Source organism: Austrofundulus limnaeus, unplaced genomic scaffold, assembly GCF_001266775.1.
Source record: "Austrofundulus limnaeus strain Quisiro unplaced genomic scaffold, Austrofundulus_limnaeus-1.0 Scaffold425, whole genome shotgun sequence".
Classification (NCBI taxonomy): Eukaryota; Metazoa; Chordata; class Actinopteri; order Cyprinodontiformes; family Rivulidae; genus Austrofundulus; species Austrofundulus limnaeus.
The window spans coordinates 122,681-136,408 of record NW_013952827.1 but is presented as its reverse complement, the minus strand read 5'-3'; the positions used below and the strand labels follow the sequence as shown (position 1 = coordinate 136,408).

At 40.8% G+C, this 13,728-nt stretch overlaps 2 protein-coding genes across 2 annotated transcripts in view; one reads left to right on the top strand and one right to left on the bottom strand.

Moving 5' to 3' along the window:
* The first annotated feature begins 7,420 nt into the window (after positions 1-7,420).
* On the top strand, positions 7,421-11,646 carry wnt4b (wingless-type MMTV integration site family, member 4b). Its single transcript, XM_014024486.1, has 9 exons — positions 7,421-7,992; positions 8,208-8,452; positions 8,776-8,929; positions 9,005-9,089; positions 9,169-9,300; positions 9,536-9,678; positions 9,768-9,908; positions 9,991-10,153; positions 10,263-11,646. The coding sequence occupies exons 2-9, from the start codon at positions 8,364-8,366 to the stop codon at positions 10,430-10,432; spliced, it is 1,077 nt and encodes a 358-aa protein (XP_013879940.1). The 5' UTR covers positions 7,421-7,992; positions 8,208-8,363; the 3' UTR covers positions 10,433-11,646.
* A 999-nt stretch (positions 11,647-12,645) lies between these two features.
* Positions 12,646-13,728, bottom strand: part of cdc42l (cell division cycle 42, like) — a 5,814-nt gene continuing 4,731 nt past the window's right edge. The window contains exons 5-6 of the mRNA XM_014024485.1: positions 13,214-13,411; positions 12,646-13,119 (exon numbers count right to left, since the gene is read on the bottom strand). Of these exons, the coding sequence (XP_013879939.1) occupies positions 13,030-13,119; positions 13,214-13,411 (288 nt within the window). The 3' untranslated portion in view covers positions 12,646-13,029. The remainder of the gene's footprint in view (positions 13,120-13,213; positions 13,412-13,728) is intronic.

Genomic DNA, 13,728 nt, shown 5'->3' with positions numbered 1-13,728 from the left:
ACTAGACACGCATGCACTAGACTCACAGCACGCACACTCCTTCCCCTTTCCTCTAGTAATCCCAGCCCCCTTAGCAACCCCGTTGTCATGGTGACACCCCCCCCACGCCTCCCCGCTCACCCTGGACAGACCATAATACTTTAGCAGTGGCATGCATCCCATAATATGCAACAGCTAAAAGACAAAAAGGTTAAAAAAAAGGTATTGGTCTCCAGGGGAGCTGAGGTCCTCTGGTAACAGACCATAATACTCTCTGAGTGTCCGCCTGGTGATGAGTGGACAGGACTGTAAAAGTCAAAAAGACTGTCCCTTTGTGGAGCTCGTGCAGGTAGAGGACGCGCCGACAGAGCTGCGTGCGGGTCAAACAGGTCGGCTGAGGCCTCCCGTCGCACCGGTTCCATCACARCTTCTCCAACTTAAAGCTCGTCGTGACAAACTCTGAAATCAAACTTTAAAAGAACGTGTCAAACGTTTCAAAAAGTTCCTTTACTCAGGTCGCTTCACAGATATTCCAGATACCAAGTTCCGAAATGCAGGTAAGCTCACAACGTAAACAACAACAAACATTACTCAGCAAATCTGAGCGCAGATTCGTGCCAACACATCAAAAATCTCCACGCATWTTCAGTCACTGCTGCTGTTTCTGTAGGTAAACACGTGCGTGGTTAAGTCTTTAATCTAAGAACACATTATAATCACAGCTGTCAAAATGCACCATCATTATCTAACAGTTCCTACACCATTAAATGAGTGTGGGTTTCATTAGAAAACAGCAACTCTTCCTTGCCTTTGTTTACAGCTAAATTCGGTGATCATTTACAGAAGTTTTCAGAATATCTCAGCACAGCTCGTGTGTGTATGATCTCAGCTCCAACTTTTGCATCGATGTTTGATTCCCTTCCCCAAAAATGGCCCTAATTTTGTCGACTCTCGTCCAGTTGCAGCTGTTCTCTTTTCTTTTCAGGAGAGAGAAGAACTTTTAGCTTTCGACCTGGCCTCTCTGATTCCACCGTTTGCCCTGTGACTCTGTTTACATCTGGAGATTATTTTACCAAATCAATATCCGTTGTTTGTCCAGATACTCCGACGTGTATTTGTCAATGTTCAGCGTAAACAAACGACTTGTAATTATGGGCATATGTTACAAATTGGTAGTTAATGATGCATACTTAGTGCTTATTTTTATTACAGATGACATACATACAAAAGATTTTATTTTAAAAAAACACTGAAAATTGCATATTTTGATAGCTATTATGTCTTTATTGATATCCATAAAAATGTTTATTTCATGAATTAGTTTTTAAACTTATTGTCATGACATTGCAGTAAGTAGCCTACCTTTAACTTCCAAATACATTCTTTAACTCCTGTATGAGCTACAGTATGTGTGCAGATACAATGGAGGCCATTGGGTGTCACAGGAAGCAAACTGATTCATGACAAAATGCTGCCTTGACGTTCAGTTTGTAACGTAAATAAGACTACAGCTGCACATTGAAGACAGTAAACTGTGTTGTGAAAATGTGTGAACGATTGTGCCAATTGAATTTAATCTCAACAAGCCTTTTATACTTTAGTTCTACTGTTTGGTTTTAAGTGCAAATTGTGACCACTGAACAACAGTTTGTCTCAGCAGCGTTTATATTTTTAGAGTAAAATCATTTTATTGTGCATGAGCCCAAATAAGCATTTGTAGATCACCTGTGAGTTCTATCAATCTAGACACAATTTTACTGTTTCTGAAACTTCAATAAAAGGATGGATGCAGAGTGAGGAAATGTCCACCAGAAGTCTAAGCACATAGCATCATAACCACAGGGTAGCTCAGGAAACCCAAACTATAGGACTTTTTGAAATTAAGTCTTAAATATTAAAGTAGACAGAGAATATCCTGATGCATCTCAATAATCCAGGTAAAAAAATCAAAAAGAAAAAAATTGTATAGGTCTTCTGGACGGGTTCTTCTCTAATAAAACATTTCGTCTCTCCTCTAAGATGTAAGCCCACCCACACAGACCAATATTTGCGTTTTGACTCCCACCACCCACTGGAACACAAGTTAGGAATGATCAGGACTCTGTACCACAGAGCAGACAGTGTCCCTACAAACCCAGGAGCCAGGGAGAAAGAGAAATCACACACAAGACAGGCCCTGGAGCAGTGTGGTTATCCTGACTGGGCTTTCCTGAAAGCAGACAGGAAACACAGACAGGATTCCTTGCAACCTTCAGGTGAAAATGAAGACCCTAAACCCAGACCCAAACCAGTGGTTATTCCGTATGTTGCGGGTGTTTCGGAGAAACTGAGACGTTTATTTTCTAAACATGATGTCCCAGTAGCTTTCAGACCCCAAAACACATTACGGCAAAGGCTGGTTCACCCCAAAGATCCGGTGCCCCGGCACAAACAGAGCAATGTTGTATATGCTGTTAAGTGCCAGGAGGACTGCGACCAGTTATACATCGGGGAAACAAAGCAACCACTGTTCAAAAGAATGTCCCAACACAGACGAGCTACATCTAATGGCCAGAACTCTGCAGTTTTCACTCATTTACAGGCCAGCGGTCACTCTTTCAGAGATGAGGATGTTCTCATTCTTGATAGRGAGGAACGTTGGTTTGAGAGAGGAGTAAAAGAAGCCATTTTTGTGAAGAAAGACCRTCCATCATTAAACAGAGGTGGAGGCCTCCGTTTTCAGTTGTCCTCCTCCTACAGTACTGCTATTGCCAGTATCACTCCACCCCCTGTTAACAATAGGTGTTAATTAGGTGTCARTGATAGCCATGTGATGTGAGTATCAGTCACATGGAGGCAGTGCTTAAAAGCCTGAATTTTGCCTGAAACTCTCAGACTGAAGAAGTCTCTTGGAGGAGAGACGAAACGTTTCATTAAAGAAGAACCCGTCCAGAAGACCTATACAATTTTTTCTTTTAGACAGAGAATAAGTTTGTTCTACAAGAGATGAGCCTGTTAAAYAAAAGCTCTGCCTCCCATTCTACTGTTAGAAACACCAGGAACCACGAGTAAACCAGCAGACTGAGAGCAAAGTGATCTGTTTGGAAAATATGAACAGATGGATGTAGAGTGAGGAAATGTGATCTGTTTGTCCTCCAGCAGTTTAAGCCGCATAACTAAGGGACAGCTAAGAAAACCCACGCCAGCCTTAACTACAGGATTTTTCAAAAAGATAACTCTTAAGTCTAGTCTAAAAGTAGACAGAGAATAAGTTTGTTCTACAAGAGATGAACCTGTCAGATGAAATCTCTGCCTCCCATTCTATTAGAAACTCTAGGAACCATGAATAAACCAGCAGACTGAGAGTTAACAAAATGATCTTTAATAGGTATATATGTTAGACATAAGATYTTAAATTTTATTCTGAATTTGASAGGGAGCCATTGGAGAAAAGCTAAAACTGGAGAAATATGATCTGTCCCTCAGGAAGAAAATGCATCTGGAAAAAATACTCGTGCATCAAACATCTGATGTAAATTTACAGTTGCAGCAGGTCCGGTTCACTCATATTTCACCATAGATATGTAAGTGATGACATTTTCTTTAGTTGATATTTTWTTTGAAGGTCTGAACATTAGTCTATAATCATCAAAAATCATCCATTTATAAAMTGTGGTGACTACAAACAGTACTTCATGAGKTTTTTTTWTTGTTCCTATAAGAATGGCATYATATGTTGGTCACAAATAGGGCAGTACATAGAGAAGATGAAGGCCAAAAGGAGTGTTATGATACTCCGATGGCCACTACTGTACATGYCGACTGCATAGCAACAAAGGAGCATGTCTGATACTGTTGCTTKACTGCCCCTTACACATGCATCTATGCGCATGCACGTGCAACACCGTCACAGATGCCTCATCCAGCTATCCGCTCCCTTCATCCCATGTGTGCACAGCCATCTTCCCACCTCGCACAGGCCTGCGCCRCCACATTTCCACATTCATGGGTCATCCATTCCCTGCGCTCCCTCCCCCATTTTGCACACAGATCACCTCGCACTCTGCCACCCCCACTTCCCTGCCTGACAACACCGCCGCCCGCCATCCCATAATATTCATGCACACGCTCCACGCACATTCACACACAGCAGTGCATTCAGACCCTTTTGTTGGCAGAGATGCCTGAGCAATGCGAGCGTGCTCGTGCGGTCATGTCTATGCCTGACGTGATTATTGCATCTGCCTTCAATATGCCGAGGCAGGTAGCCCCACAGATGCAGAGAACCAAAGCAGATGAGGTGGRAGCAAAAGGTGATGGGTCACATTTCCAGCGGGGAAAGCGTGTTCATGAAGTCCGGAGTTACCCTGAAGCAACCATCCTGAATGAGGCCAATCATCCATCCCACGGCGAGCATGAGTGAGTGGAGCAGGATCAGTTTAGATGTGCCTCATCAACACAGTGGAGACTCCCAAAGTCAACTGCATCCTTTAACGAGGACAGTGCAAGTCATCTCTGTCATGCTGAAGCCTTGACTCGGCAGCCTGGCTACAGTCAATTACTGTGGGACCATTTCAGGATGATAAAATACCCACGAAATAGTGTGAGGATAATGATAAGAGAGAATAAAAAGAGGGCAAGTTATTTACGAGAGAGGGGTGAAGGGATGTGCACAACAGAGGCGCCGGACGTGACAGTGGCCAGCTCATCACCATGGCGTTGCTGTGGGAGACAAGGAGGACGTCACTTGTGGAAGCAGGGGACACAAAAGAGGAATACGACACAAGGAAGAGTCAAAAAAGGAGGGGAGCTGAAGAAACCTGTCTTTGTAGAAACCAGACATAGGAAAGCGTGTGTGAAAAAAATGGGGTAGCAGAGATGTGGTGCTCAGATGGGCCACAGAATCATGACTTGACAAAATCCAGAAATGTTTGGTTTCATTTAGAGACTCAACAAAAGAGCTGCTACATGTTATAAATAATAATCATAACGCAYGATGCAACTGGTCAAAATGACCCACGAGGCGTCAGTTGAATACTGGGTCATTTTGACCTCTACACTTGTTAAAAGATTTGCCACAGAACCTCTACGTTTCTTAGTCAAAAAGTGTGTTGTGGGTAAAACTCCACCACCTCAACACATCTGAATGTGTTTCTTGACATGCTACGTGTGTATGTTGTTTAAAATTAGGCTGAAAACAGAAATTTTCTTTTTTGGAGTTGTTCTCTTCCCACTATTACCATAAACCAATGTTTCTCAGTTATTTTCTGTCATGTCCTTTTGAACTTCAATTTTTCTCACATCTTCCCTGAATTGAAATGCTGTTGAAATACTGTTGAGGACTTGATAATATTTAATTATTTACCTACAGAACAAACCACTGCAGGGCATTCTGCCACAAGCATTCTGCACAGAATCACCTGATACTGGTAAAGAAATACTACATTATGTAAAAGAAATATCTATTACCTTTCATTTTGCTGCACTGACTCATCAATTGAAAATTTAAATTGGATTTAAAATCTATATTAAATGAAGAAAACTTTTTTTACTTCAGGATATGTGGCATATGGTGCTCTTTCATCAAAGCCAATAAATTTTTTAATAATACAGTATAAATATAATTTTTAAGAACATAATGGCCCCCCACAGCSGGATGCACGCCACTATTTGAGAAACTGTCATAAACCAATGTTTTTACAGTTCAACATGGACCATCCTTGGTTCGTTTACTGGGAACCCTTTTATGTGGTTTACATGTTCTCGCCGTGAAAATGCAAAAAATAATAATAATAATGTATGCCAGGTTAACTGCTGAGTGTAGATGGCCGTTTGTCTCTATTTGATCCTGTGATAAATGAGAGATCCGGGTGTTAATTTCTTACAATTTGAATGATGAGTTATTGCTACTGCAAAATACTGAAAACTAAAAAACAGAATTTCTTAATTTATTACAATCACAGACTAAACAGGTACAGACAGACAAATAAGACAGGCTGTTACATCGAGCACTGCAGCACAAATATTTGCACTTAATAAAAAGTAATTATTCAGTTTGCGATTAGTTTCTCAGTGACACGGTATCAGCCAGTAAAAAAAAGGTTCTACTCAAATGTTCAGTCCATACACTTATTATTAMTGCTTCTATTTGTGTTTACTTGTGACAAGTCCCTTTTTATTATACTTTAGTGCTTTCTCCTCTCCCCGGAGTCACAACTACACATCTGCACTCTCCATATGCCCTCCCTCCAATCTTGTGATTTATTTGTCTCAGTTCCAATATTTGTCGGCAGTGTGTTTTCTCCCCCMCTTGTCTAAATGTCACCCCTTCTTCTGAGACAATATAGGGAGTACGAGAGAGAGGGAGAACCTGGGGGCAAATGCAAGGGGGACATCGAGGAAATGGAGGGGGCAACTCGTAAAGTGAGCAACAAAGTTTGGGAAAATTAAACATTAGGTAAGACACTTTCTCACATGTATGAAAACAGATGCTGTGTCACATTCATTGATAAGGGGACATTGCAAGACTCACGTCAGGTTTGATATTTAATCTGAGACGTTTACAGGACCAGACAAAAAGGGTGCAGCTTACACCGAGTGTTTGGCGTTTTGCTGGTGCCAATGCACACATGTGACGCAAAGAGGCAATGACAGCACATGCACGCACAAACAGAGATTTATGTGTGGATTAGACAGTGTTGTATAAAGTACCACAAAGTGATACTTCAGTAAAAGTACAAGTATCTTACCAAAAATTACTTTGGTAAAAGTTATAGTCTCTTTTAGGAATATTACTTGAGCAAAAGTCTTAAAGTATCGATTTAAAATGAGCAGTTAGATTTTATGTAAGGACATTTATGAGGAAGTGACCTCCCTCCAAAAAAAAAAAAAAAAGAAGAAGAAGAAGCAGAAATGACTGTCGAATTAAAGTAATTGATTTGTTAAATTTAGGATGCACTAGTCCCACTGTTTCAGTTTATATACACATATCAAAGGTGCCCAAACCTTTTCCCCAAAATGAAAATCTATCTGAGGGCTGCGGCCAAATGCAATAATATAATTCATGAAATATAAATACTTCTTAGTCCTTTTATTTTAATGATCATGTCCTGCAGGAGTGTGAAATGATTTGTTTGCGTACAAACTAAAACGGTATCAGAGTTTTAGATATTTATACTTCTCATTCATTCACAATTAAAGTCACTCTGTCTAGGAGACACAGTTTATATGAATAGTATTTATTTTTTACAATAACAAGCTGGAATGAAAACAAGCAAAAATGAAATAAAAGTAACGACTTTCTACCTCTTGCCTTTTTTTTAAAAATGTAAGGAGTAGAAAGTACAGATAACTGTGTGAAAATGTAAGAAGTAGAAGTAAAAAGTAGGCTGAAAAATAATTACTCAAGTAAAGTACAGATACCCAAAAATTGTACTTAAGTACAGTAACAAAGTATTTGTACTTAGTTACTTTACAACTCTGGGATTAGATACACAATAAAGGCATACTTACAGCTTTAATATGTGCAACTATTATTCTCTAGAAAAGGCATCTCCTCCTCCCTGAGACGGCATCACTCCACACCCTGGATCACTCCTGCCCTCCCTCCCTCTCCCACCCTCACTGTCCACATCCTTTAAAACCCATCACTCCCATCCCATAGCTCTCACACGTTCTGACTTTTCCCACCTGGAATTGACACATTTGTTTTCAGGAGACAGAAATGAGCGACATGATGACAAGAGGACATTTTTTTCTATCCAAATAAATTACTTTTAATGTTTGGGGAATTCAACTTTTCTTTTTCTATTTGATGATTTTTTTTTAGATGGACCTTTTTATGTCTAAAAGATGAGTTTGATGAGACACGTTAAAGTTTGTCCAGCAGTCCTGTAAGTATGCTTCTTCCGGCAGTTACAGCATGGAAAAACAAGCTGGGGATGAATTTTGCCAGTGAAAGTTTTGTTGCGTTTTGAACTTTGATCAACCGCGAAACAAAAAGAAACAACTTGTCTGTCACAGAGATATGAACTGGTAAGCATCATAACTACTTGTAACAAGCATAAATAAATGTTTTTTAACCGTTTGCTACCAAATGTTAAAATTTATTTCATTGATTAGTTTGTAGTGTAACCCATGTAAGCACCAACTGAAATAAACTTTGACTTTGAARCAAAATTCTTTGAAAATGTTGAGCGAGAGGATGAGTGTCAATCAAATGATGCAATGATTTGTCAAAATAAAAACAGATAGACAGGGACCGTCCCCTGATTCTGGACCAAAACCATTAATCCACACCAAAGAGAATAAAAAATAACCAGGAGGACTGAAGAGGTGGAGGAGGGCAGCGGCGTGCTGTCCAACGACTCAGCCTGACGCACGGAGACGGACAGACGGACAGTCTGATGCCAACTGTCTCCCCTGTCAGTCTCACGGCACCACTCCTCCTCCTGCTGCTATGGGCAACCCACCCCGCCATGGCAACCAACTGGCTGTAAGTTTAGTGAGCGAGGGAGGAATAGAAAGAGTTTGTTTGTCATGCTATAACTTTTAAAAGATGGTGACATGTCTCTAAATCTCTTTCTTTGTCTCTCTCCTGGTGACCTTTTTCTCCTTGTTTTCCCTCCTGCCCTCAGTGTCGTTTTCCCTCTTCTTTCTGTTCTCCCTAAAATTCTGCCCAGACTGTAGACATCCTCATCTTTTTTTATCCTCTACTTCATTATGCATCCTTTCCTTTCAGCCTCACAAACCTGCCGTGAATCGTCCTGGACACTCGCATGATCATTTTTATTTTGTGTGTGTGTGTGTGTGTCCCAGCTCCCTGGCAAGGCTGCCTCGCTCCAGGCCTGTGTCTGGAGCTGCTCCATGTGCACGACTGAGGGGGTTGACCCCAGGGCAGGTGGGGGTGTGCAGGGCACGGGGGGAGGTTATGGAGTCTGTACGCAAGGCAGCAGAGATGGTTATAGAAGAGGTAATCACAGAGCTGCTTCAACACAGAYGTTAAACTCAACGGTAACGTCACTAAAAGTGTTTCTGTTTAACTCAGTGTCAGCACCAGTTCAGGAATCGCCGCTGGAACTGTTCCACCACTCCACGTGGGATCAACGTATTTGGCAGAGTGATGAATCAAGGCAGAAAACCTCCAACATCCCAACATTCCTATCCTCTAAAACACGGATATCTCCGTGACGTCTCTGTCGTTGTTTTCAGGCACTCGTGAGGCAGCCTTTGTGCACGCTTTGTCCTCAGTGGCCGTGGCAGTGGCTGTGACCCGGGCCTGCACCCGTGGGGAGCTGGAGAGGTGTGGCTGTGACAGAAAGGTCAAGGGGGTCAGCCCCGAAGGTGAGCTTAGTCTGTCACTGGGGGAAAAAAATGTAGCAAATAAACCCACTTCTGGATCACTGGAGCAGAAAAAAGCTGCTGCTTGTCGGTGGGAAATTTTGAGCGTATTTTTTTTAAGTTCAGAGTGGGTTTCCCCACCAGCTGTAAGAAGAAACACACCTATGGTTCATACTGAAAATAAAACAGCAGCTGCCATAAAGCAGACGTCTCTTATTCACGTTTTGTTCTTCCTCAGGCTTCGAGTGGTCAGGGTGCAGCGACAACCTGTCGTACGGCGTGGCTTTCTCCCAAACATTTGTGGATGAACCGGAGCGGGCCAAGGGGCTGTCAGCAGGACGCCCGCTCATGAACCTGCACAACAACGAGGCCGGCCGAAAGGTTGGCAACGTCAACAAAAAGTTCTGATTCCTCGTTCCTGTAAGCCGTGGAACTGCCTGATGGTTGACCTGCCTGCCTCTCATTCTCAGGCCATCCTTCACAACATGCAGGTGGAGTGTAAGTGTCACGGCGTCTCCGGGTCCTGTGAGTTGAAAACTTGCTGGAAGGTCATGCCTCCATTCAGACGTGTCGGTGTTGTGCTCAAGGAACGCTTCGACGGAGCCACAGAGGTATCAGAACGTCTTTTTATTTCGTGCAGCTCTGTAGGTCAGAATAGAAAAATGATGCATTGTGACATCATCATCCTTCTAGGTCCGTTTGACTCGTATTGGATCTAGGCCAGCTCTTCTCCCCCGTGACCCCCATGTCAAACCCCCCGCTGCCAGAGACCTTGTGTATCTCGCACCTTCCCCAGATTTCTGCCATCTTGATCCTGAAAACGGTATTCCTGGAACAGCTGGACGGAGATGCAACGGTAAAATCAGATCTATCCTTTAACCAAAAAAAAAAAAAAAAAACAACCAGTAATTCAAATAATCCATAAAGTTAAAAACTGATGTGTCCATCATTTGAAACACACCCAGGGACGTCTCGGCTGGCGCCAGATGGCTGTGAGCTGGTGTGTTGCGGACCAGGTTACAGAGCGGGTCGAGCCGAGGTGGTGCAGCGCTGCTCCTGCAAGTTTTCGTGGTGCTGCTCGGTCCGTTGCCAGCAGTGCAAGAACACGGTCACCATTCACACCTGCAGAGTGTAAAACAGCTCAAACAGAACCAGGATGAGCAAGCAGAACCTCAACACACAAACAAGATGGCACGAGGGAACACAAAACCTCTTAAAGGCAACAGCGAGCAAATTTTTTATTTCAACTTTGGCACCAAACTCTATCATYCAGAGTTTGTTTCTTTGTAACAATACTTTTTGCCTATAAATCTTGTACTGCTGGAAATCCTGTTTATTTCCCTTTAAATGGTGCCACATTTGTTAGGAAATGGACTTGTGTGATTATTTATAGGACAGGACAACTKAAGTCTAAAAAATTACCTAATTGGTACCTGTTTGTCAGCTCCTGTGAGCAACCAGTGGCAATCCCATATATCATCTGAGACCAAGCTCAKCCAGGGATGACAAGAATCACCCCAACAAAAACAGACTTATCAGAGATTACACACATATTTGAAAAGAGGTTGCAATTGCGTCCCTGCAGCCCCTGTGGCTGTGTAAGGTTCTTCCACATGCTAGTGAGGCCTTTGTTTTTGAAATAATGAATTGTTAAATTGCCAAAACATCTTGTCTTTAGATTTTAAATATCCAATCAAAACTAAACACCAGCTAACAAGAGTTATARCAGAATAAGCGGATTGTCAAAGAAGTTTTGGCAAGTTTTATCCTCTTCATTTAAGGAGAAATAGACAGGCTTTCCAACAAGAGAAGATTTTTGCCAAGAATCATTACAACAAAGAACTAATCATCCAAACACAAATGTTCTTATTTTTGTACTGTTTATGTATCCCACTTTAAATAGGCTCTATAATGTTAAAGCTGTAAAACATTTTATAAAGGTAAAAAGGACGTTATAATAAAAACTTATGCTCAAATTAAAACACAAACACATGCAACACAACAGTAACTCAATGACCTGACAAAGCTTTTGAAGCTGAACTTAGAAAAGTTGCCACTTTATTTTTTTCTTTTGTTAAAACGTTTTTTATTGTGTTTTAAACTAGCACGTCTTCGAACATTTTACTGTATTTATGTTTTCTTTTTTGATTCTGGTTTATTTATTTATCTATCAGTTTTTGCTTCTTTTCTATTCAGCCGTGAGCAGCAAGAATAACCTTTACTTACATCTGTGTCTGTTTTCAGTTTTTGCCCTTTGACATCATGTGAAATTCTTCAACTTGTTCCTGCAGAGGCAGCACTTTAGGGTCTGCTCAGAAACCTAATAAATTTATAGTTGATCTAAAATAACAAGGTGTCTTGGCGTTACTGCTTCTCAGTTTTGGGAATGTTTTCGTTGGCGTGCTGAAGAGTCCTTGGGCAAGACAATAAGACCCTCGTGAGCCAACAAGACATTTACAGGTGTAATATTAAAGAGCAGTATAGAAAGAGTAAAATACTTAATAGATTCCAGTTTTTGTGTAAATAGGTAAACAAGAAACATTGTAAAGCGCTTTGCAAAACAATTATAATTTTGTACCAAACAAACCACCTGTAAGAAATATAGAACCTAGAAAGAATGGGATCCTTAAATAACTGAGGCCAGTTAGTAGCGGCCATCTTGGATTTTGACATGGCGACCCTCATTTGAGGAAACTAAAAACTAGAAAGCAAAGTTTATTCTGAAACTATGCACAGAGCTATTTTTCCATTCTATAGTGAAAAACTTGCCATCGATCATACATGTGCTTTATGATAGAAACTAAACTGCAAGGACAACGTGTTTCACCAGTTAAAAAAAMAAACAAACAGGACAACTTTATTATTTTTTCTTAAAGGCATTTTATTAAAAACATCCTGTGATTTAAAACACCCATATATTCAGTAGAAAGAGTCGTCATAATCTCTATCAAGATTAACATTTATCAAAAAAATATCACAACTTTCTCATTTCATATATCACTCTTGGTTGTCTAACAATAAAAAACAGGATAAAACAAATAAAGTTTGAACAGAGAAAAAAAATTCAAGTTTTGAAATCAAAAAAAGCTACAAAGATTCCCCAAAAACAGCATTAAAAAGGATAAAAGAAATTCACCTGAAAACTTTTTTTGTGAAAATGCATTTTCTCCTAAGAGGGAGAAAAGAAGGGAGGTGGAAAAGAAGTAAACATGACCGACAGATATGTTTGTTTGGAGTGATAATAAATCTCTTGAGCTTTCAATAGCCACTTCAGTGTGTGTGTGTGTGTGTGTGTGTGTGTGTGTGTGNGGGGGGGGCAGAAAACAAAGCAAAGTACCAGTTAACTCGTTCCTTAAATTAATCTATTACTTAAGTGTCCCCAAATTGCTTTTACTCAGACACAAAGTCAAAAGGCCACTTTTAATGAATATTTAAAAAAGAGCATAGAGCTATGAGAGAATACGAGGGGACACAGAATAAAAAAATACAGTAGTTTTTAAAGGTTTTCAGAAATAAACTCTGGCACTTATTGCATGTTGAAAGGTTTTGCGACTTTAGCCTCAGTTTCTTTAAAAGGCACAATCATTAAACATGTATTACAATAAATCTTAATGGCACTAGACTTCTCATCCCCTTTGGTTTTGTCCTTTTTTTTTCTTTTTTAATTCATTGATCTGTTGAATAATACCACAACTCTCTCACACCATGACATCCCTCATTGCTGACGTTCTTTTATAGCAGCACACACCTCTTCTTAGTTTTGGTCTCAGGAGGTTCCAGCGCTGCCAGTATGGCCTCGTCAAATACATTCTTAAGTCCTCGCTGTTTTAGAAGGAGGAATTAAAAGAAGATAAAATTAGATATGAGAGAAGCAGCTGCCTGTTTTATCAAACCTGGTAATGTGAGGTGGAAATACCTGCGTGAGTGCAGAGCACTCCACATATTTGACGGCTCGGAGCTCACGTGACAGCTTCTCGCCGCTCTCGGGGTAAAGGGGACGCTGTTTGTTCTTTGCCAGCTTCTCAACGGTGTTCGTGTCATCCCGCAGGTCTACTTGTGTGCCCACCAATAGAAAAGGTGTGTTTGGACAGTGGTGAGAAATCTCAGGCACCCACTGGAAATAAGATAAATAAATTAGATTTTTTTTCCTACAAAATTATCTCTGTTCATTAATAAACATGTGATCTGTGCTGAAAAATGAGTCATAATTAGCACTACTGACTTTTKCCATAACTGATATCTGCATAAAAATAAGTCCATAAAAACAACATCCAATCCCCGTTATTAAAGTAGCATATAATCTAAATCTAGGGAAATCTCTTCGTACAACGTTTGGCATTATTGGGAAGTTTTGGGATTCCCTCTTTTAAAATGTGTGTGTGTGTGTGTGTGTGTGTGTGTGTGTGTGTGTGTGTGTGTGTGTGTGTGTGT

Bases quoted from the DNA above. Each gene is read 5' to 3' on its own strand.
- wnt4b (XM_014024486.1), top strand. From the start codon at position 8,364: ATGCCAACTGTCTCCCCTGTCAGTCTCACGGCACCACTCCTCCTCCTG. The intron at 8,453-8,775 runs GTAAGTTTAGTG...TGTGTGTCCCAG, and splicing joins GCCATGGCAACCAACTGGCT to CTCCCTGGCAAGGCTGCCTC. The intron at 9,301-9,535 runs GTGAGCTTAGTC...GTTCTTCCTCAG, and splicing joins CAAGGGGGTCAGCCCCGAAG to GCTTCGAGTGGTCAGGGTGC.